The sequence below is a fragment of the Falco rusticolus genome, chromosome 15 (assembly GCF_015220075.1).
Source record: "Falco rusticolus isolate bFalRus1 chromosome 15, bFalRus1.pri, whole genome shotgun sequence".
In the NCBI taxonomy this organism is placed as follows: domain Eukaryota; kingdom Metazoa; phylum Chordata; class Aves; order Falconiformes; family Falconidae; genus Falco; species Falco rusticolus.
Window position 1 is genome coordinate 1,318,665 of NC_051201.1, and position 23,261 is coordinate 1,341,925.

The window sequence follows — 23,261 nt, forward strand, 5'->3', positions numbered from 1 at the left end:
ACGACGGGCTTGGCCCACAGCAGCCGCCGTAGGGATAGCGGACGCCCCCACCCGCCCCCTGTAGCTAATGGCCCGCGGCGGCTCCCGGCAGATTCCGCCGGCCAATGAGGAGCGAGCAGCACCGGCGGTGGGGCGACGGCAGGTACGGGCTGCAGCCAATGGAAGGGCGCGGTGCGGTGTGTGGACCAATAGGGAGCGGCCAGAGCGACTGGGCGGGAAGGCGCTGAGCGTCGCCTCGCCTCAGGCGGCGCGCTGCGACGCGGCCCCGGTGGCACGGCCCCCCGGCCCCGGCCGCCCTGCCTTGGCCGCCGGAGCTAGGAGCCTGTCAGCAGCCTGCTCGCGCCGGTGCCCGTCCCCCGCCTCTGGTAACCCTACCGTCTGGCTTGTTGGGCGGGTGAGGAGAGTCCGGCATCTCCCGGGAGGCGCCTGCTGCTGTCAGGACCCGCCCGAGCTCGCTTGGCTGCCCGCGGCCGGAGCTGCGGCACTTCTTCCCGCGCCGGGCCGCAGGGCTCCGCCACTGGCTTGCCTCCGGTAGCACGCGGCGGGAGGGGCAGGGCGGTATCTGCGAGGCAGCCGCAGGGGTGCGGGGACAGGGGGTCGCAGGTAGCCGCTGTTCTATGAGGAAGGTGTACGGGGTGTCCCCTGGGAGATCTGTAGCGCTCCTTTGGTAGGCTTTGATTCCGCTGCCAGTGGGAACAGATTTGTCACTGCTCCTTTTGTTTTCTTTTTGCGTGTGTACAAAATAATGGCCATCTTGCAGATCTTTACATTGAGCCAGTGGAGGTGCCGCAGACCTCAGAGTGCTGCCTTTTTAGCAGTTCCTAAAGGAAAGTGTTCACATGCAGATCTGATGCAAGTCAGTAAGTTCTCTCTTCCTTGCCACCCACACTGAACAGGTTCAGGGCCAGAGAGACTGTTTGGAAGCTCAGGAACCAGAGTCATTTGTAAACTTGATGGTTTTCATTTATGATCTTGCATTCATGGCTGTGGAATTTATTTTCTTAGACTGTTTTTATTTTCTTAGCAGTGCAGGTGTAATGCTGGACAGTGAACTATTTGTTTTAACAGAACTGCTGAGGAGGCAGAAATGCCCTATGTTGTAAGAAGTGCTAATACTATTAACAACACTGGCTAAAGATTAAAGGTATATGCAAAGAGAATTCAAGCAAGCTAACATTAGTGCCATTTGCTATGGCTGGGATTTTAAAAGGCACTCAAAGTGAAGTAGGTACCTGTACCTGTCTTACCACTAAGCTGGGATCTCTGTGGGAATGAGATTTACCAAATGGTACAGTCTGGGAGATTTATCAGCCCAAAGGTGTTACCCTAACTAACCATGCTGTCTGTCCATATCCATTTCAGTACAAAGACAGGTTAGCTCCCTAAAGACCCCAGGCTGTATATCAAAACAAAATTTCTAGGCCACTGTCTGGTAAGAAAGAAGGGTATCTCTTATTACTAGAGAGAAAGCAATTGCTCCAGTGGTGCCTGCCAATCATAGTCTCTGATTCAGTTACTCTTGTAATGCACAACCTTTGCAAACGGCTGAAGTTCTGGGCTGAGACCTGGCATAGCAGTGGTTCGAAGAATCAGTCGGCAATATGCAGGCAAGCGGAGGTTATCTTTATTCGGCAGCGCTGGGTGCATGGGGGATCGCTCCACCAAAGTCATGCACATCGAGGGGACTTTTCAATCCCCCCTTTATACAAGTTACTCATACCTATTCATTAGTTTTCCAAGAAATTGTTTACATATTCATTACAATTCTGAGAATTCATTTACATACCTGGTGCCTGCACAATGTCCTCGAGGAGTTGTCTCTACGCAGACTCTATTCCTTAGCGGCCATGTTTAAAGTCTCCATCTTCACCACGTTGCATGTACAACAGGAATCTAAGACAAAATGTCCCTTCTAAAGATAACCAACCCAAGGACTTAGCAGTCTGTACATCCGTCATGTGGCAATAAGGGTCCCTGGGCATTTCCGACTTTTAACTAAACATAGGTGCGTCATCCTTTAGATAAGTAGTACAGCATTTACTATTCAGCAGCATTTTTCATACACTGGCTTATCCTGGCCTTGTTCTGCTGGTTTTGTACAAGGAAACGGGGATCGAGATGCAATCAAAGCAGTAGTAAGGAAATAAAGCCAAAACAAAAAAAAAGTAAAGGGTAAAGGGTGGGGAGAGCAGACATTCAGATCAGTCTAATTTGTGTAGGATTCAAATCCATCTCCTGCTGTCAGTGAGTTCTTTGTCTTAGGAAGTAAGCTATAAATCTGGATACACCACAGCAATGCTATATCTTTATGAACTTTACTGAATGTTTCACGTCCTTTGGTACCCAGTGTGCTGGTGACTTTTCCTCGTTGTTCACACAGTTCTCATAGCTGTAGCAAAGACTGTCTTTCTAAGTGCATTTAACTGCCTTGTGCTTCCCAGCAAGCTTGTAGTCTTTCATCACAATTGTTACTCGTACTCTGCTGGCACAGCAGACTGGGATTTCTGCTTCTCCAAAAGCCTGGTAGGTAGCACAGCACATGGTTGAATGCATTGCCTTTGCAATATTGCTCCAGTGAATTGTAGGTTTTTCTGTGGCCACACTCCATGTTACTTCACAACATTTAGCAAGACAGCTATAAAGCTAGATTATTTTTCTGTCTCTTGGTGCTTCCATTTATGATAACTTATTTTTTTGTAATTGAGGCAATGCATGCACACTTGAAGTCCTCCTTTAAATAACACACTTGTTCCCCACTGTTGTCCAGTGTAGTCTGCAGGGACTTCTTCCAAGCCAAGTGTCAGAACCAGTGCTCTGTCTGTACATGCTTTGGCTGTGCACGCTGTTCTTGAAATCCTTGGCCTCCTTTTCCTCTAGCTCTGTTACAGGCTGGAGGGCACAGACCTCACAGCTTCCTCTTCAGCTATTTCACAGCAATACAGATACTTCAGTAAATGCAAACACCAGTATCTTCTGGTTTTGGGCAAATGCAAATACCAGTATCTTCTCTTTTTGGGCAAGTCCACACATTTACTTAACCAGATATTTGTATATTGTTACAGCCTTAGCCTGTTGTTCTCAAACTTCTTCAGTTACCTAATCAATAGCTCAGTCTCAACATAGCTTAAATATTGAGCTTAATCTTGTTTGGATCCTTTCTGTATATCTTTTATATCTGGTTCTGTGTGTAACCCAAGCATCCTGTCTGACATGGAAGCATTTCTGGCTCCTTGCACTGATGTGACACACAGCCTTGCAGTTCCCTTACTGTGTAAGGTTGCTAAGCAGGAAGCTCCCCCCAGCCAGGCTATGTAGCATGAAGTTATCACAGCACTATGAAAACTAGCTGGCTGCAACAAGGCTTTTACCATCCCATACCAGGTTAACTTCAATAAGTAGTTCCCATACCTTGCACCAGCCACTAATCCCCCACAAAGTTTCAAAAGTTCATCTACTGTCCATGCCTTTTCTTCATCCTCTTCAGGCCAGTCCACCCTACTTCTTGCCTCTGCTGCATCCTTCCTTCTCCCAGCTCCTCTTCCAGCCAGCCTCTCCTCATCCAGGCTCCCTGCTTCTCCCAGGGCCTCTCCTTGTCTCCTCTACATCCCGAGTGCTCTCTCTCTCTCTCTCTCATTCCTGCCTTCATTCCTCTATAATTTCTCTACATGAAGTAACATGGGGTTTCATCGTTGTGCACCCCTGTTGCCACCATGCCTTCCTGCCTGGCCTTGACAAGTGTAGTCATGTATCATTTCACACAAAGAGCTGCTGTAAAGATCACGCTGCCCTCAGTTCAACGAGGCTACCCATCTCTTGGCACATTTCTGCTGGCCCCATCCCTTGGTTCCATAAAAAAATACGTCTCTTTTTCTAGATCCTTCCCAGCGCATTTCTGCCTGTCTCGATTTCAATATGAAGTACTTAACCTTTGCCTCAAATTGGTTCACAGTAAAGTTTCTGTAACCTACTTGATAATTTTTTTTAATAAGTGCCTTTGTGCTTTCTCTTCTGCAGCTTTCATGCTTGGAGGGTTTCTCTGTGTTTTTGGCAAAGCAACCTCATCATCCTTCTCAACATTTCCCTTTTCCACTGTTCAGCTGTTGCCTGTTTTTTCTGTAGCTGTCAGCTGCCTTTCTAAGACTACTTGCTGCAGTACCTGTTTTGCATTTGCACATAATGTAGTGGCATCCTGGTCCACAACCAGGCTTTCTAGGCACATTAGCAATACAAATAATGATTGTGGTAACAAATCAGCTCTACATTTATTTATTGAGCAACAGAATTCAGTTGCTGCTTTTCCTTACCATTATCAAGTCCAAACAGAAGTCAGAAATCTGTCGTGTGTCTGTCTAGAGAGCAAGCTCTTTAGAGCTTCTGTTTGCTGCAGCGCTGCACACGCAGCCAGTGCTCTACAACAGAGAAGAGGAGGGAGGGAGTGGTGACCAGGTGCCCCTCGTGACTTTCCTGTTTTGTTTTCCACTGTAACTCATACAGAAAGACAGACACGAGATTGCAGCAACGTGCAGATCTTGTTCCCTGGAATGTTTTCTTTCATCTCTAATCACTTCATCATAATCCATAAATCAAGTAGTTAAGACTAAAAAGCACAAACACAACTGTAATTTGTGCCTTCCTGCTCAGTGTTTCGTTTGGCATGGGAAGCACCAAACCTTTTCCTGAAAAAAATGATGATGACACTGGGCAAGGATTTGGTGAAACTGGACAGTGAGGCCACTTGCATTCTAGGTCCACTGCCTGTTTTCATAATCCCTGCTTCCTTTTCATGCACTGTAGAAGATTCAGAGAGTAAAACAATGGTTTGCATTTCTGTATTTACTCTGGAAATCCCAATTTCAGGCTTGTTTTCCCATGCTGGGTGCTGTTAACACATAATTGGCCCAGGTAGGCTGTGGGGCTGTGTGGGAAGGAAGCCTTGATTAAGATGCCAAGAGTGTGGCCCCTGTCACATGCCCACTCCTGGCTCCAGCAGCACATAGGGAGATTAGCACTTTCTCAGCTGCCCCGCAGCTCTGCCCTGGTGATTACTGCTTTCTGACATCTGTCAGTGTCACCAACGCTACGGCTCCTTCAGCTGCTGCTGTCCAAACAAACCATCCCAGAAATTGCAGAAGCCTCATGGGTCTTTTCTCACCTGGAGCAGTTCCATCTGACAGGGCAGGAAGTGAATCTACTGAGCAGCGCCCCTAGGAGATCTAAAGGGATGTCACCTTCACTGGGGGGATGCTGGTGGGCACAAGGAGGAGGTGATGGCAGCCCCAGAGGGGCAAAGACAGGAGGCAGACGCAGGAGGCTGAGGAAGTGGACCTGGTGAGCAACAGCTCTGCCACTTTTCCTGAGCGAAGCCTTGCTTGGAGAAGGCAGGTAGCCCCAAATGGCTTCATCCAGGCATCTCAGAGAGAAAGCCTGCTTTGTTTTGCTTTGTAGAGGACCCCAGGGACTCTCTTTTGTGATCTCTGAGCAAAAATAAATTAAATGGCTCAAAATCCTAAAACCCGTACTGGGCTGGTGGGATCTGCCAAAGTGGCTGGCACATCTAGTTGGAACGGCAGTGTGTATGTATCTTGGGTGTGCAAGTGACTGAACATTTCAGAAAACATGGAGTTTACTAGTCAGGAGAGCAACAGCAGTTCTTGAAAGGCTGTGAGGGCAACCGATCTCTGCTGGGGCGCATCAGCCTCTCCTTGAACCGAGGGGAGAACAGTGAAGTTCAGGAGTCCCAGCCCTGTCACCTGTTCTTGCATCTTGTGACAGAAAAAGAGCAAAACCATTTTGCTCAGGGATATTTCATACGGAAAAGTATTTTAACCAAAGCACGTTGCTCTGCCATCTCCTCTCAGCCCAGGAAACAGCCGCCGGTATCTCTCGCTGCATCCTTCCTAACATGTAAGGGCACTGACTCGCTGGCTGTATGACACGGCTGTACCGTGTCCCGCTCAGACAGTTCCTCTTCTGTGCTTGATTTCCCCAGGGCAGTCACGCTGCCCCGGGTGAGCAGCCACCCTTCTTTCTTGCACAGATTATTTTTATCTCCCTTTGTTTGCCAATAAAAAAATCCCTCCCATTTTTACTGTTTTCCATTTGACACGCTGATTTTTCTCATATGCGTTTCCTTCTCTGGCCAGGGGTGGAGGGGAGTATCCTGGATAACCTAATGTGAGAGGAATTTTCACGTGCTTTTCCACCTCAGGTGAGACAGTCTCCAGAATGGTGTCAGTGCCATTCCCTGGGCCAAAGAGATGCCGTGTCTGAGTGAGAGACATCCCAGCATGGCAGAGAACCATGCTGTAATCTGGAGGATCGGCTTGCCAGAGCCCTGCTTGGCCTTTGCCTAAACCAGCTTCCTCAGGGCACCGGTTTGTCTTGGCCCTCGCTCACTGGGATCATTGGGAAGTCCGGGCTTCAGATTTGTTACACAAAGTCTGGGTAACTATGGGAAAATCTCTGCCCCAAAACACTGAAACGGGGACCTCGTTGTCTTGTTGCAGGTTAGGGGAATGGGATTTGCAGATGGCTGGAGTACAAGAAACAGATGTACAGAGTGTATGAAAACATCCAGGCTGCTCAAAAAACTAGAGTAAAGAGCATAGAGTAAAAAAGCCCAACAGATAAAGTAAAAAACAGCAACTCTAATACTTGAAGTGTTCAATCGCATCTATGTGGTGATGCAAGTCCAGGCAGACTGAAAAGAAACACTATGTCTGCGTGGCTGGGTTCGGACAAAAATGGCCTTTATTGTTTGTATACAAACTATTTATACATCTTAGACAGTGCAGGTGTTAGACCCTGATAGGTTTTTGTGTCCTTCTTCTTGCTTGCTATTTGCTGTTGCTGTAGGTGCCCATCTGCTGCGGTTCTAAGTTCCAATTCTTCACACCCTGTTTACATACCTGACAATTTGTGGCTGTCTTAAAGGTACACGGCTAAGTCTTTGAAGTCAACTAACTTGTCTGCAGACCCGCTGCAGACCCCAACACATCTACAAATGCAGGTTGTGCTTAAGCCTTAACCTCACGCCCCATGTTGGGTGTTGGTGCTCCCTCTGAGGCAGCAGCCCGTGGGGCAGTCAGGTGTGTGTTGCGATTTCTGTCAATGTTCCTGTCCCAAAGGTGTCGCAGCATGGCTCGGCGGGGTGGTCCGCGCTTCAGGGCACATCGCAGCTCTGCTCCACCTGAGAGCCCTCAGCACCTGCCCGTGCTGGCAGAGGCAGCACCGGCCATTGGAGGTGATAGCACGAGTGTAACAGGCAGCTCGGGACCTGGTCAGGCGCGAGGTGAAGCACCCCGCTGGGGGTCCCCCACAACGTGCAGGTGGCAGTTTCCCTTCCACTCCATGCTTCCCAGCTGAAACACGGTCATTTTCCTCCAGAAAACACGGTTTCTGCTGGGAGAATGAAACCTGCTGCTGGAAGAGCCTGAAGGGTGGCAGCCGCCTGCGCCCCTTGCTCCCCATTTATCTCTCGGGTGGGCAGAGAATGGCCTCAGGCCCGGTACGACCCGCCGCTCAGCTCCGGCCCCAGCACAGCGGCGCCGTAAGGCAGCGGGGGGGCTGCCGGGGCGCGGGGCGGGCCCAGCCTGCCGGGTGATGCCCACGCTGGGGGCTCGGACCCGGCAGGGCCGGTCCCCGCGAGGCCCCGAGGCCGCAGTGCAACGCCCGCCCGCCAGGGGGCGGCAGCTGGGCCTGGAGGCGGCGCGCTGCACGCTGGGAGCTGCCGCCGCGACGGGGCTGGCGCGGGGCATGCCGGTAGCGGCGGGCGCGGCCTGAAATAGGGCCACTGAGCGCGCTGCTGTCGTCACTTCCGCTGGGGCTTCGCGTCGGTTTCTGGCGGGATGGTGAAGAAGCGGGCACGGTCGGCCTGGCGAGAGGTGATGGCGGCGCGAAGCGGCGTGTCCGAGGAGATGATGAACAGCTGGGTCCTGCAGTTCTACTTCCATCAGGCCATGGCGGCCTACCGCTCGGGGCGGAATGGCGACTTCCGCCAGCTCCGCGACGTCATGCAGGGTGGGCCGCGCGGGCCGGGGACGGCGGGCCGGGGCCGTTGCTGGGGCAGGGGGATAGTCGGGAGGGACAGCGAGACGGCGGCTGGGACGGGCCCGGGACGGTGGGGCCGGCAGCGGGGCCCGGGACGTACCGGCGTAACCTGCCCCTTGTCCCACAGCGCTGCTGCTACGGCCCTTGGACAAGGAGCCCACGGTCATCCAAATGCTACGCGTAATGCAACTGCTGTCACGGATTGAGGAAGGCGAGAATCTCGGTGGGTCCCTAACCCTCCCGGCAAGGGCCTGAGGAAACGCCAGTGGTGGCTTGAGGCTTGCAGCCTGCTCCCCCAGCCTCAGCACGCCCTGCCCTGTGGCTGCACGCCTGCAGCTCCTAGGGGCAGGGCTGTGCAGGGCAGAGGTCTGGGCTGAAGTTGTTAGGCTGTAGGAGCTTTTTTTCCCTGAGGGTAAGGGGCCAGAGAGTGTGGCTGTTCATCTCTGCATCATGCTGCCGTGGCCAAGAGTGGTGTGCTGGAACCCACGCTCCAGGGGTGTCCTGCTATCTGAATGTACCAGGCTTGTGGCTTCTGCTCAGCTTCATACCTTCTGAAATGCTTCCCCTGGATTGGTTATTTGTAGTCAAATGTTGCTTCTTGTAGCTTTCCATGCCTGGTGGGGGCAAATCTTGCAGTTTAGGTGGTTGGCACTCAGCCTGCCATTCCTTCTCATCCTTCTCAGTAGCTCTAGAATTTGCAGTCAAACTAAGCAAATAAGTAACTAGCTCACTGTAGGGCATCACTGTGAATGCCTCGCGAACCAACAGCTGTGGTTTCTTGTAGATTGTGCCTTTGATAAGGAGCTGGAGCTCACCCCACTTGAATCGGCAATCGGTGTCCTGGAGCTTGTTCAGAGAGAATTTTCTATCGCTGAGAAGACAATGGAAGATGTTCAGCAAAGAGTGAAGGAAGCTGTAAGAATTTATCTTTTCCAATAAATACTCAGTTCACCTTTTGTCTGAGAGAAAATTTGGGTAAATGACTGTGGGAATTGCCTTGTGTGGAATACTGCTCTTAGTGCCAACTTGGCCTCAAATGCATATCTTCAGTGTATGTGCTTCTTCATCAGTTAGTGTAGAAGCTGTTTCTCCGTATAAGTACTAAGCTGTTACCTGTGCTGTACTTGATTACTGTATGTGCTTTTCCAGAGCTGATCTAGAAAATACGGCAATTCAGTGTCAGCAGTGAAATTGTTGTTTTTCTTCTGTAGGCTGTTATTGTCTGCATCAAAAATGGAGAGTTTGATAAAGCTTCAAAAATTGTCAAGAGGCATATGGGGAAGGAGCCCAAAAGCCAGGTGTGTCCATGCCAGGATGGAAGATGGCTGCTTGAGGACTGTCTTTTGTATCTTATGCTGTATTGGGGAGGGGGGTTGTTTTGAGGTGGTCTGATAGGGGTGTTGGGGTAGGGCTGGTGCATATTGCAAGTGTGAAAGGTTTCCCTGAGAAGAATGTGTTTCAGGGAAACCTGAACAAGAAGAGAGCATAGGGGTGCTGAAATGATAAGAATCCTCCTTGATTGACAGACCCTCAGTGGCATTTCTAAAGTGTGCCAATCATCACTTTGGAGCTCCTTCTATTAACCACATTCCTTCATGTACCTTTGTGGATCTTCCAGGCATCAATATTCATCCTTTGCTTCAAGGCAAACTTGAGATCACATGTAGAGCATGAATTCCTAAGAAGGGCTCGTTCTGAAAGCAGAGGGAGTCCCCGTTCCTGTTTCTATAGACAGTGTAATGTTTTGGGCACTGAAAGCAGAAAGTCAGAACTGCTAAAACAAGGTGGCTTTCACATTGCCTTGGCCTTTTCCCAACCTTATATTGCTATAAATTAGTTGTGCCTGGGAGATATCTAATAGAGAAGAGCTAGATCCTAGCTCCCGTGTACCTATTGAGAGCATCTTACCTCTCCTCTAGAAAAAGAGGGACAAGTTTCTGACTGTCATCCAGGAGAAGAATTTAACTCATCCATTGGTCAGAAACTTCTCTTACAAGAACTTCCAGCAGAGTGTGTTTCAGTTTGTGAAGACCTATGTGGATGATTCGGAGCCACTGCTGCTAACGGTACGTGTCTGCCCTGCTTGCCCTGCCTGGCAATGGCGTGAGGTGCAGATCTGGGGAAAACTGACACTTACTTTGCCATGAGGCAATAAAATACAGTAATTTGCCTTCTATATGCTTTCTGTGCCAATAATGAGTTAAGAGTTTAGGCACCTGTTTAACAGTGGGTTAAATCTAAAATACTTCAAATTCAGCCCACTCATAAAAGGTTTATATAGTCAAACCCATCTTTCAGTCTGTTTTGATTGACATGAACTCTGTAGATGGTGTACTACTGCAAGTAGCAGCTTAAAATGCCTTTGGGAGGGGATATAAAATTGGATGTAGTATGAGGAATCATCTTTATAATAGTTGCATACTTTTTCTTTGTCCCAGATAATGAAAAAGACTTTGAATTCAGAACATGCTGAAGAGCCAAAACGCTCATCAGCGACTCCTGAGTCTGCAAACAAGCCAAAGAACCAGGCGGCAGCTCTGGAGCCCTCAGAAAGGGCAGAGGACCCAGCAGAAGCTCCCAAGCCTGCAGAAACAGCAAAAGACCTGAATGGAGCTCCCAGCTCTGCAGAAAGGGCAGATCACCCTACAGCAGTGCCTGAGCTTATGGAAGAGCCTAGTGACTCTGCAGCAGCTCCTGAGCCTGTGGAAGGAACTACTGACCCAGCAAGAACTCCCGAACGTATAATAGCAGCGGGTGGTATCTTGGAAGATGCTTCAGAGCCTATGGAAGTATCTGAGGCTGCTGCTGGTTCTTTAGAACTTCCAGGAGTGTCCAGGGACTTGGAAAGGTGGGCAGAGGAATCTGGCCCTGTGTTGTGGATAAGTGTGGCAGCAGTTCTCTTCTGAGGGGTAGTTTGCTCTGTCCAGGCAGCTCTTAACTTCCCCAAATGCCAGCCCAAGCAGGTCTGCCCAAGCACACCCCAAAGGCCATTGGTGTAAGACTTCTGTCTAGATAGCAGTAAAAATGTTAAGATGGTTTGTTTGGGGGTTTTTTTCTGAAGATATGTAGTACTCCTCTAAACTAGGGAGGGAGGGCAGTGGCTGCCAGAAGGTTTGCTCTTGTGGAGCAGTGTTTGGTACCCATGTAGGTCAGCCCTGAGTCAAAGAGTAGCAGGACATCCAGCGGGCACAAAGCTTGGGCGTGTTCTCTCAAGACCTGCTTCCCTGGTGCACCGCACTGTTCAGAAGAAGGGTAAGGCAAAGGGTTGGGAGTGCCCTCTTGAGTAAATTTTGTTTGCACCCTAGGGTCAGTTGTTGAGGGTCACACAGTAGGGAAAAGACTGATTTCAGTGAAGTGGAGCCACCATGGTGATACCTTTACAACTTGATCAGTTCTGTTTATTTTGTAGGCAGCCCTCTGGAAATGTAACTACATATGGGATTTCTGTTCTGAGAGAAGCTTTCAAGGTCCTGTCAGACTCCCAGGATTCCGATGCACTCTTCACCAAACTGGATGAAACAGACTTTTCTTTCCCCCAGCAACTGTCTCCTTCTGTATCCCACAGAACCAAGAAGCAAAAAGAAAAGGAGAATCAAGATTCTGATATTTCATACCCTCCTGCAATACCCTGTGAGGGCAAACGGTTGATTACCATAAGCAACCTGATCATGGAGCAAGACTCCCAGTACACAGACTTGAGTGAGAGCCCAGACTCTTCACAGGAGTTACCTGTATTTTCTGCTTCCAGATGTGCTCAGAAACCACATGAGCAGCCTGTACCTACTAAGAGACAAAAGTACGAAGCTCACCTCTTGTGGTATATTCTAATCTCATCCAGTCTTTTAACTTGCAGCTGACATCAGTGCGAACAACAAAAAACCTTTCCCTTTAGTTCAAGATGAGTATGTTGACCAACCTTGCCCTGTTGTTGTTAGACTTTACTGTTTGGTTAATGGGGGGGGGAGAAAACGATCCAACTTCCACTGGCAGTGAGTCAGAGGTACTGCAGTTAGTATCGGTAGGTGATTCCAGTGTGTGTATCACAGGTAAGATGTGTTTGTCTGTGCTTTGGTTAGTGAGACTGAAGGTCCACTTCCTGAGACATGTGACACTGGTCTCACGTAAGCTCTTTTGTACGTGAAACATGTTGGTTGGTTAAACTTATAGCTATAGCTAAGAGTCTCGTGAGTATCTCCTGGAGGCTGTAACAAAGCTTACTGCTTAAATGTCTGAGCTGCTTCTCTTTTGCTTAGTGAAATAGCATAGCAACCAGCAAAAATGATGTTTTGGATCCCCAGGAGTGAGACTGGGAGGACTGCAGAGCACTGGATGTCTTCAGAAAGATAAATAAAATACCATTTCCCTTGGTTTCGTGGCTTACGAATGTCAAGAGCATAAAGGTTTGGTTTTGAAGGTGGGCAGTAAAGATCTGTGCTCTGTGTAACTTGGCTTCTCTGGAGAGGGATTGTCTTTCTCTGAAGCACAGGAGAGTGGCTGTAAATCAGGATGTGCTGCTGCAGTGCAGCTGGTTGATGCTAACAGCAATGAAGTCTCTCAGATACTTTGCTGGTCTGTCTTGTTCAGGGGTTAAACTAATTGTCCCTGTTTATGGGGACACTGAGGAGGGATTTTTTACCCCTGCTGTTGTCCACTTCCTAGAGTTGTCTGGAAACTTTAGTTCATAAATTTCCTACTGTTTCAAAGACCTGAGTGGTCACCACTTGGTGTCTTTTGGGTTTGTTTTTTCTGGTAGTACATTGCAGCAGCTGATGTTGCTGTCCCTAGGATATGTCTAGAGTTTTATTTTGAGGGTGCTGGGGAATGTGATGGGGACAAGATGATGTTTTGTGAACTCTTCCAGAGCAGAGTGCTGTGCCTGACTGCCCTGGGAAGGGGCTGGGCAGAGCGAGACTTCCCATCCTGTGTGGTGCCCGCAGCCAGGGTTGGTGCGGGATCAGGAAGAGCCTAGAACAGGGCTGTTGCCATGTGGCTGACTGCTGGCTTGAGCAGTTCTCAAGTTTCAGCCCTGCCACTGTACAAACTGGTTTCTGGTACACCTGAAAAGCCACTTACTGTCTGTGCTGCTTGTGTGGATTTTGTGTGTTGAAGACTTCTAAATGTCAGGACTCGTGGTAGTGGTGGCACTTAGGACATCTGGCTGGAAATCTAATCGTGGGCATCTCTGCCAGTAGCTGGTTCTCAAATGTTTCTGTGCAGGAAGGAGGAGCTCAGCAGTGCAGCTTCAAGTAAGAATATAGAACAGTTATTTTCCTGTAGTCATAAATGGCTTCATTCATATTTGATGTGATAGCCATAGGTGAACCTTTTGAAGTTTTTAACAGACTTAATTTCACCTCACAAGTTTGTGCTTGAGGATTGGAAGGAAGGTGTTGGCACTGAGGCACGCGATCTTATGGAGAGGCCTCTCTGGGTCGGTTGACCTTAGTAGTGAGACAGTGAGAATTAAGTGCTTCTTGAAGACTAAAAGCTTGTCCCCTGAGCTGTTGGTGTGTCAGTGTCATACATGAAGGCCTAGGAAGTCCAGCTGTCTCTTGTTTGCTTTCAAGTGCTTAATTGACTAGTGGATACCCAGTCGCTTGTTTTTGCAAATGCTGGCTAAGAGATATGATAGTCCACTTTGTTTGAGTATATATTGCATGCCATGCCTTCAGACAGGGGCTCCTGGGGATTCATCCCCTCTCAGAGGGGAGTGGAGGAGATGATGGTGTGTTTATATCTTGCTTTATGGGTGCGTTTCTCCACACTGCATGCTGATCACAGGTTTGCCTGCTGTGCTCCTGCACTTTCTCCCCATAAAACATTCTCTCTAGCCAGTAGCCAAAGTAAATGATTGTCTGCTTTCAGGTCCCTCCATGGAAGGTGGGTCAGCTCATATGTCGAAGAAGTAAAAGACCAGTGGAGTGAGGAGGATGAGCTCTTCCCAAATGCACGTAAGAACAAGAGCTCCTGTTGCTGGGGGTAATTTATAGTAATCCTGGCTTTAGGGTTTATTCATGGGTGTCTTGCTACCTTCTGTGTGACTGTGTTTTAGAAACCAGAAATTTTAAAAGCCCAAGAAAATAGGTAGCTGTCCAGCCTCAAGGTATTTCTTTGTACCTTGGACCTGAAATGCATACCAAAAACTCCTGTTCAGGTTTCAGACTAATCATGCTTAGCTTACAGAACGTAAATATTGGAAATACAGCTCTTTCTCTGTTCCTACTTCAGTGCCATGAAAAAAAGGCTAAGTTTACCTTTTCAGCCAGATCAGTTGTCTGGTCCGCTTTGCAGCTAGATGTGTAGCTTAGCTGGTGAAAAGGAGTGGACAATGGATGTCTAATTCCAGCCTCAACATACAGTGTAGCCACATCCTGGATGGATGCCACTGTTCTTGATGTATTGGCTAGTTTAAAACAAAAAGATCTTATTAAAAGCTTTCACATAAAGCAGTTGGGGTTTGAAACGAAAGGGCTGTGCACGCTATAGCTGCAGAAAAGGGAGGGATAAAGGAATTTGAGTTTATTGTCTGTCAGTGGGTGCTCACACTGTAGGCTGACTGCATAGCTCGGCAGCTAAGCCCAGGGGAGTCTCCCGAGGAGGTCTGTACCTCCCAAGTTACGGCCAGGTGTAATTCTCTTGCCTTGCTTTTCAGCATCATACAGGACAAACAGCCGCAAGACTTCAGTCTCTGGTTCCAAGAAGCAGGTAATGTGGAGCCCTTAAGTCCTTTCAGTAAGGCCTGAAATGAGGACATGTCAGTATGGAAGACCAAACTATTGGACTATTTGAAATACATTGGTGAAGGCTGCTGCTCAGACCTCTTTCTCAGCAGCCTCTGGTTCCCTGCAGTTGGGTGAGCTGCTGCTGTGCTTCAAATGAAGCACTGGAGGATGGGTTGCAAAGTGTTCCCTGAGGCTGGTGCTTGCAATACCCAGGCTTGATCCAAGTTGTGCAGGTCTTTGCATTCACAGAGCTGGCTGGAGTTTCTGCTAAAACAGCCTGGTTTGGTAGCTGGCTAAAGCTGTGTGCCTCCTGCATGCCCGTGAAGTTCCTTTTCCTTGATGCACGGGGTTCAGAGCTAGGTTTGCAGAGTTCCCTGCATGCTGGCAAGGTTCAGCTTCTTGTTTGGGTGAGGGACACGTGTATGGCAGCTGTTACCTGGGAACAGGGCCCAAGATTGGTGCTACTAGGAAATCTTTCACCCTTGCTTGTAGGAGGATAGCTGCTGTGCACCATGTAGCACTTCATTCCAAGTAGCTGTTTCAATCATTTTTGCCTCCAGTACAAAAATTCAGGGGACCTGCAGACCTGAACTTGCAGATTATGGCTGGGATTTTTTTAACCCTCTAGTTGTATGCTGTTGGGCAGGGTGCAGGCAGTGAGTGCTTTGTATCTCTAATGCTTGTGGTCACATCAAAAGGTAATTCCTCTTTTACCTCATCCCTGTTGTGCTTTGGGAAGCAGAACTCCTGAACTTCTGCTGAGCACTTTGTTTACTTGTAACAGTTCCAAGAGCACATCTGCACTGCAGGGGTGGAGCGTTGTGTGTGCTACTGACATCTCTGCCTTTCCTCCCTGTTACTAGCAGAAATGATGAAGGGAAGCTGACATGCTAGGAAGTAGTCCTCTGCCAAATGCAACTCCTCCCTGAAACTGCACTCTATACTCACAGAATGCTGCTTTTGTGCTCTTTTCTAGTCATGGACAGTACAAGAGAGCGAGTGGATCAAAGAGGGCGTGAAGAACTTTGGAGAAGGGAGATGGAAGGCCATTTGCCAGCAATATCCCTTCCAGAACCGCACTGCAGTGATGATTAAGGATCGCTGGCGGACCATGAAAAAGCTGGGAATCCTCTAAAGTTGGGAGCCACAGGACCTCCAGTACAAAAAACTTACCTTTTGAAAGGTGGACCAGAGCGATAGTAGTAGGAGGCCGCTGTGCTTGACCCTGATATGTATTGGGTCCAGTGTGAGCCCCTCTGCCTTGTGGTACCTGAGACTGCTGGAGCAGAGGGAAACAATGTCTGACAGGAATCCAGAGTCCTGTGTCTCGTTGTAGCTGCAAAGTTTCTCTGCAGTTGGCACAAGCTGTGCTACCTGATGGCACTTGTTTGGAAACTGTCTGGATTGGGACTTCCCTCTCTACCTGACAACTGCAGCCTTTGCAGAACAAATCCCAGCCTGATGGGCTGCTGAAATCACAGTTTTCTCAGCTCGGATGCTGTCAAGTAGCAGGACAATATCATTGGTGGCTGTTCTTGTGTTTTAATTGTCTAAACTTGGACTTGTTTCATACATTTGCATTCTGTACCCTGTGGGAGAGAGGCAGCACGTTGTCCCAGAGCTTCTAGGGTGATCTGCTCAGACTTTTATTTTTTGCCCATATTTCTTTCTGCCTTGTAAATTACTACTCTGCAAGCCAGAATTTCTCCCTCCCAGTTTTGAGGTTTTAAAAGCATTAACGTTTGGTTTGGTACTTAAATGTTGGTTGTTCCAGTCCCTTACTGATTTCAGTTATGTCTTACTTGTGCTTCTTCCTGGTAACATCCTCCTCCTGGGTGCAATCCCTGCAAGTGTATTGAGTTCCCAGGGTGCTGCCTGTTTCCTGCCTTCAGGTGCCAAAAGCTAACTCTTGTGTCCAAGCAGTCTTCTATAAAATAAAGCTTTTTTGTTCTTTGCTATCAAAGTTGCCATAAATGTGAACATGTATCTCACAGGCAGAAATGCAGCAGTTTGGGGTGCTGCCTGTGAGCTGCCCTGCCAGGGCACGTGCTACCCCTTGGACTGCTCAGTGGCTGGCGTGGGGGGTTGTGTCGGCAGCTGTTTGTTTGGGGTGGAACAGCAATGCCCTGAAGGTGTGAGGTGCTGCTGCATTGGAGTAGACATGAAGCGGAAGCTTCTGGACTAGATTCTCATTGAAGTCAAAGGGCCGGGGAGCTCTGAGGGTATTTGCTAAATGCAGCATGCCTTGGCTGTGTTCCTGTAGAGCCAGGGCTGGGGAGAAGTCTGTGGAAACACCTGCTTTCCCTTCTGTCCTTCAGCAGCAGCTGCTGGAGCGAGCTTCCCTTGTCACCTGGCTCTGGCCTCTGCCTTTCCCTCCCCCTCTGCTTGTAAAACCGTTTCCCTGTAGGGTGAGAGCAGCCCCAGGTAGCCAGGAGCACCTTGCGGTTCTGTGGCTTCTTGGTGTGAGCTGCAAATTGGACCAGTAACTCCCAGTGCAAGGCAATGCCCATTGGTTGTGGCCGTTTGGAAGATGTGTTCATGCTGCATGGGGCTGAGCCCGTTCTCTGCAGCAGGCTCTTGCCCTCAGCTGTGCAGGGAGGGTGGCACAGCCCAAGGCAAGGCTGTGGGCAGCGATGCGTGGGGCTCTGTATTTTTTGGAGAAACATGCCTTTTGTGGTTAGTTTGCTCATTAGTGAGACACAGGCTGGCAGAGCTGGTCGGTGAGGGAAGCAGGGACCGGCTCTATGCGGCCAGTGACCACGGGGCTTCTTCACAGCAGCCTCAGCCCCCACAGAAGGGTTCAGCTGGTGAGCTCCAACATGGACCGGCCAGAGCAGCTCCCACTCTGTGCCGAGATCACCTTGAGGAGCAGAGCCTGTGCCATGCTCTCCCAACACCAGCCCCAGCACTGCCAAGTGCCACTGTGGGGCAGTTAATGATTACCACTGCCACCTCGGGTCCCTGCTCCTGCCCTGCCCTGGCAGGAGGGAGCGCTGGAGGCTGGGAAGCAGGATGCTGCTGCTGCTGGTCCTGGCACTGCTGGGACCCGCCAGCTGCCCCAGGACTGAGCCCCTGAGTGGGTCCAGCCAGGAGCCCCTCTTCCACGGGGCAGATCGGTATGATTTTGCCATTGTCATCCCTGCCGGCACTGTGGAGTGCTTCTGGCAGTTTGCACACCAGAGCGGCAATTTCTTCTTCAGCTACGAGGTGAGTGTTGTGGGACGCGCCATGGGGAGCTGGTGGTGTGGTGCAGCGGCCGATGGGGTTGGGGACTGGCCATGCTGGATCAGTCTAGTGTGGTGGCTCTGCAGCTGGTCCCAGCTGCCCCCTCCGGGGGTGCAGCCTGCCCGGCGGTGGGCAATGCTGCGTTGCCTTAGTCCCGTGTGGTGGGCTGGCCCTGGCTGAGCGCCGGGTGCCCACCCAGCCGCTCTGTCACTGCCCGCCTCAGCCAGGCAGGGGGGAGAAAACATAACAAAAGGCTCGTGGGTCGAGATAAGGACAGGGGGGTCACTCGGCGCTTACTGTCACAGGGAAAACAGATTTGACTTGGGGAAAAATAGTTCAATTTAGTAAGCAGAAAACCGCTTTTCCCCCACCCCTCCCTTCTTCCTGGGCTTAACTTAATTCCCGATTTAATTTCCCAAGCGGGCAGGGGACGGGGAATGGGGGTTATGGTCAGTCCATCACACGTTGTTTCTGCTGCACCTTCCTCCCCACACTCTTGCCCTGCTCCACCATGGGGGAGACAGTTCTCTATGAACTTCTCCACTGTGGGTCCCTCCCACGGGCTGCAGCCCCCCAGGCACAGCTGGCCCCAGCACAGGTCCCCATGGGGTCCCCAGCTGTGCCAGCAGCTTGCCCCAGCCTGGGCTCCTCTCCCCATGAGGCCACAGGCCCTGCCAGGAGCTGCCCCAGTGCGGGCTGCCCACGGGTCACAGCCCCCGCCAGGCATCCCCCTGCCCCGGCATGGGGCTCTTCCCGGGCTGCAGGTGGGGATCTGCTCCCCGGTGGGCTCCGTGGGCTGGGGGCACAGCCTGCCTCGCCGGGGGCTTCCCACGGGCTGCTTGGGTGCTGTGGTGCCTGGAGCCCCCCCTGCCTCCTCCTGCACTGACACTGGGGGGCTGCAGGGCAGCTGCTCTCACATAGTCTCTCCCTTCTCTCTTGCTGGCACAGGTATTTTTTTTCCCCCTTTGTAATATGCTATCCCCGAGGCGCTACCACCATCGCTGATTAACTCGGCCTTGGCCAGCAGCAGGTCTGTCTCAGAGCCAGCTGGCACTGGCTCCATCGGGTGTGGGGGCAGCTTCTAGCAGCTTCTCACAGAAGCCACCCCTGTAGCCCCCCCGCACCAAACCCTCATCACGCAAACCCACTACTCCCTGTGACCAGGCCTATGTGTGGAAGGAGTACCCATGGGATGAAGCCCACGTGGCCGGCTGAACTCCAGACCCTCTGCCCCCAGGGCAGAGATGGTTTGCCTTGCGTGGGGAAAGTCCTTGGTCAAGACAGGGAATGGTTGCAGTCACTTGGATGCTTCATCTCAAGGACTGTGCCTTTTTAGGCAATTTCCATCATCAATCCCATGTATTTTTTTAAATACCTGTTTTACAACCACAAAGCAGCAGTGAGAGCTCCCAGGAGACACAGTGCTGAGCAGGCAGGGCTTGCTCACAGGCTGCTGCAGGGTGTCCCGGCACTGCGGGAGCTCTGCCCACCGCCAGGCTGGCTGGAGCCCATTGCACAGCCCTTGGCTCTCCTCCGAGCCACAGCTGGAAGGCACGCTGAAGGACTCGGGCACAGCCCTTTCTGCTTGTCCCCACGCTCCGGCCCCTTCCCGCACGGGAAACTGCAGCCCTTTTATCTCCTGTTTACACTAGGCTGGTTGAAGGAGTGAGGCACGGCCGTGCCTGGTGCTGGCAGCTTCCCCCGGCTCTGTGGGAACACGGCATGGTCCTGGGGCTCGGCACTGCTCCATCTCCCACACTCCAGCAGCCAGCAGCAATGGCAGCACCACCTGAGCCAGGCGGCAGAGAGCCAGGGTGGGCACATAGGGTGGGAGACGTGGCGTCTGAGCTGGTGTTGGGAACTGTGGGGTTCGTTTCCCAGGGCTGCAGATTGTGGGTTTTTTCTTTCCATGTAGCCGGCAGCTCACTGGAGGCTGTTCCTGGCCTCAGCTCACGGGAGCAAAGGGGGCAGCTCCCCATGGACCCCAAACCAACCCTCAGTACGGGCAGGTCCTGCCCCGTGCGGGAAGGCTTCCCTGTTTCCTGGGTGCAGAGTCAGGCTGACAAATTCCCCTCGGGTGTTTCCCGCCTCCAGGTCCAGCGGGCGACGGGGATTGCCAACAACAGGAATGTCCTGGCCACCGCGAGCGACCCCAACGGCTTCCGGCTTGGTGCTTCCCAGGACGTCCGAGGACAGATCAACTTCCTCACCAAGGAGACAGGTCCCTGCCCAGCCTGCCTGCCAGCTGCCTGCAGGCAGGAGCAGCAGCTCCAAGCCTGCCCAGGCCAGCAGGGTGGTCATGAAACCAAAGGATTAACAGTTCCTCCTCCTCCCAGGCAGAGGCCTTCATGGTTTTGAAACACTCACAGGTTTGGCAAAGAGGAAAAAATTGCATCAGGGATGTATAGATTTTGAAATGCATGCTCTTGTCTAGCTCCAGACGTCATCTGCAATAAGGCAGTGTGTACATCTTCAACATGAGCCTGCTTGGATGGCCAAACCAAACTGTTAAGAGATTAATTTTTTAAGATGATTCTTGGTTTACATGCTGACTATAGACAAGGCTTTTTATAATGTAAACACCGGATTACACAGTTCTGTTCCCCTTGGGGTGAGGACACAACGAAAAGGTACATGTGAGAGAAGTTAGTTAGATACTTAACGTAATGCTGGAAGAGGAGCTGTCTGTATTTTGTGCCCCTGGGCTGCCAGTGCTTCCCAGAGCGTTGATCGATCTGATCACGCCTCCTTCCCTAACAGGGAGGATGAGGGTCGAGCTGGGGATGGGTCTGCCTGCCAGTGGCTCTTCTGCTCAGGGAACAATAATCCCTGTTTCTCTCTGCAGGTTTCTACCAGCTGTGCCTGGACAACCAGCAGAACCACTTTGGCTTTGTACAGGTATATCTCAACTTTGGTGTCTACTACGAAGACTTCAATGTGGAAAACAAGCAGCTGGAAGAGAAGAAAGAGCTGAATGACACCCTGGAGGCAATCGGGGTGAGTGTCAAGGTGACCACAGGGTGCTTGAACACAACAGGGATGGGCACGTCCTCCCAAGGGAACTGAGTGTTGCAGGTTAATTGAATGCTGAGCCCCGCGGGCAGCTCCCAGAGCAGCTCTGCCAGCCCCAGGCTCTGCCACAACCCCGCTGCTGAGCGCCCACCCCTCACCCGCAGGTCAGCATCCGGAAGCTGCAGGTCCACATCTTCCACATGTGGCGGTTCTACAACTTTGCCCGGATGCGGAAAGCAGCCGACTCCTTCCTCCTGGAGTCCAACTACAACTACGTCAACTGGTGGTCGATGGCTCAGAGCTGTGTCATTGTCCTCTCTGGGGTGCTGCAGCTCTACTTTTTGAAGCGCCTCTTCAACGTGCAAACCTCCAGCAGGCAGAAGTGCTAGCAGTGCCCAGAACTGCGGGCAGGAACCCTGCCTACAGTGCCTGGTAACTGAGCAGCTGCTCTGCCCCTTCACAGAGCAGGAGGGAAGCCGGATCCTGCTTCGAGGAGGAGAGCTCCCCCGGCTCCTGCCTCCGGCTCTAGCTGAAATCACCCCGACCGAAGAAAAGCGCAATGCAATTGCCTGAGCTTTGCATGCTGGGTTGGTTTGTTACATCCCTACCTGTTGTTGTAATGTTGCAACGTGCCTTTTCTACCAGATACCCAATAAAGGAACCCCTGGCACATGCTCTGGGGACCAATGGCAGCCTGCTGCCTGCCGCTCATCCTCTGCAAGCCCAGGCAAAGTAGGTCCTTCCTTGCAAGCAGCTGCCTGCCCCATCCCTCCCTCCCTGAGCTCAGCTGTCAGCCTCTGACAGCCCGGCCCCAGACTGCGAGCTTCCCCCCCAGTCTCGTCTGCCAAACCAAATGTGGTGCTTCTCCCCTCTGGATTCACACCGCAGCGTATCGCACTGCCCCAGCAAGGCAGAGATGTGCAGCAGCGGCAAGCACTGACACACCCCACCCCCCCCAAGGCTCTGCAATAGACAACAGGCGGTCTGGGAGAAGGAACAGGCTTTATGTGATGCCAGGGGCAGGTCTGGCACAGGGGGAGCTCCTCCTTGCATTGGCAGCATGCCCCGCAGGGGTGCAGGGCTGCATGCTGGTGGCTCCCAGCCCCTCCACCCTGTGGGGGCTCCCCCTGTGGCTCCCTGCACCGCTGCTGAACCAACGGTGCAGGACAAGGTCCATTCTGCCCAGGAATGCTTGCGTCTTGGGAGCGCTGAAGTTCCTTTAGGCCAGCGTGTCCTCACTCCGCACGTACTCCCCAACGTCGGCTTGGTGGAACACCACAATGGCCATGGGGTCCACCTTCCGGCACTCCTGGGTGGACTTGGCAGCCACCCCAAAGCCCTGGGGAAAAGATGAAGGGGTCATGAGAAGAGAGTTTCTCCCCACCTTGTACCCACACCCCAGCCCTGGAAAGCACAGGGGCCGCATCGGCCACTCACCAGCGGGACGTCGGCCATGGAGTACACCACCACGCCCTGGTACTGGGCTGTGTTCTCTGTGATGCGGCCCAGGCCCGACTTCAGGACGTGGTTGCCGTAGAGGAAGGACTGCTCCGAGCCGGGCTTCACCCACACCTTGTACTGCAAGGGAAGCCCAGAGCCGTGAGGGGCCGGGGGGGTCCGGCACGGGGCGGGGGGGCGGCCGAGGGGCCATGTCCCACCTTGGCGTAGGGCGCAAGGAAATCCAGGGCCGTGACGCTGAGCCGGAACTTCTGCGTCTTGGTGAACTTCCCGAAGCAGGTGCCCAGCGCCACCAGGTTGTCCCGGGGGATGCTCACAGCCACCTTCAGCAGCTTCTCGCTGCGGGGAGCGGGGGGCAGAGCTGGAGCGGCCCCCAGGGCAGAGCCCACGGCCGGCCGGTACCGGAGCCGGCCGCACGCCCCCCGGCCGCCCCTCTCACCTCAGGTAGTAGACGCGGTCGCGGTGCAGGCGGAAGCAGTAGGTGCCATCGGGGCGGTCCACCAGCAGCTGGATGTTCTCACCGATGCTGCGGGGACAGGCCCCGTGAGCCCGGCCCGGGCCCCCCTCCCGGCCCCCTCCCGCCGCGGCTCCCCGGGCTCATCTGTCCCGCCGCCCCCCCCCAGCCCGGCCCCCGGCCCCTCACTATCGTCCGAGCTTCTCGAACACCGCCCGCGTCTCCGCCTCGGTCAGCGGCCGCATCGCTCCGCGCCCCGCACGCGGGGCTGCGCCGGAACCGGAAGCGGCGGACCCGGAAGCGGCGGACGCGGAAGCGGCGGACCCGGAAGCGGCGCGGCG

General features: G+C 52.2%; 3 protein-coding genes across 7 annotated transcripts; 2 read left to right on the forward strand and 1 right to left on the reverse strand.

Moving 5' to 3' along the window:
- The first annotated feature begins 52 nt into the window (after positions 1-52).
- On the forward strand, positions 53-16,735 carry TERF2 (telomeric repeat binding factor 2). 5 transcript variants are annotated; one of them, XM_037408681.1, is made up of 10 exons: positions 7,773-8,019; positions 8,177-8,272; positions 8,834-8,964; positions 9,261-9,347; positions 9,969-10,115; positions 10,488-10,897; positions 11,459-11,845; positions 13,915-14,000; positions 14,702-14,754; positions 15,748-16,735. In XM_037408681.1, the coding sequence occupies exons 1-10, from the start codon at positions 7,848-7,850 to the stop codon at positions 15,904-15,906; spliced, it is 1,728 nt and encodes a 575-aa protein (XP_037264578.1). In that variant the 5' UTR covers positions 7,773-7,847; the 3' UTR covers positions 15,907-16,735. The 5 variants fall into 5 exon arrangements, with proteins under 5 accessions (XP_037264583.1, XP_037264579.1, XP_037264580.1 ...); XM_037408685.1 differs by having other exon boundaries at positions 7,774-8,019; positions 11,615-11,845; XM_037408682.1 differs by lacking the exon at positions 14,702-14,754 and having other exon boundaries at positions 7,771-8,019.
- Positions 16,736-17,672: 937 nt separating this feature from the next.
- TMED6 (transmembrane p24 trafficking protein 6) lies at positions 17,673-21,700 on the forward strand. Its single transcript, XM_037408688.1, has 4 exons — positions 17,673-17,978; positions 20,091-20,217; positions 20,842-20,993; positions 21,173-21,700. The coding sequence occupies exons 1-4, from the start codon at positions 17,784-17,786 to the stop codon at positions 21,395-21,397; spliced, it is 699 nt and encodes a 232-aa protein (XP_037264585.1). The 5' UTR covers positions 17,673-17,783; the 3' UTR covers positions 21,398-21,700.
- A 291-nt stretch (positions 21,701-21,991) lies between these two features.
- NIP7 (nucleolar pre-rRNA processing protein NIP7) lies at positions 21,992-23,232 on the reverse strand. Its single transcript, XM_037409569.1, has 5 exons — positions 23,110-23,232; positions 22,906-22,992; positions 22,667-22,805; positions 22,446-22,586; positions 21,992-22,347 (listed from the first exon to the last, which is right to left on the reverse strand). The coding sequence occupies exons 1-5, from the start codon at positions 23,163-23,165 to the stop codon at positions 22,228-22,230; spliced, it is 543 nt and encodes a 180-aa protein (XP_037265466.1). The 5' UTR covers positions 23,166-23,232; the 3' UTR covers positions 21,992-22,227.
- Between the last annotated feature and the right edge of the window lie 29 nt (positions 23,233-23,261).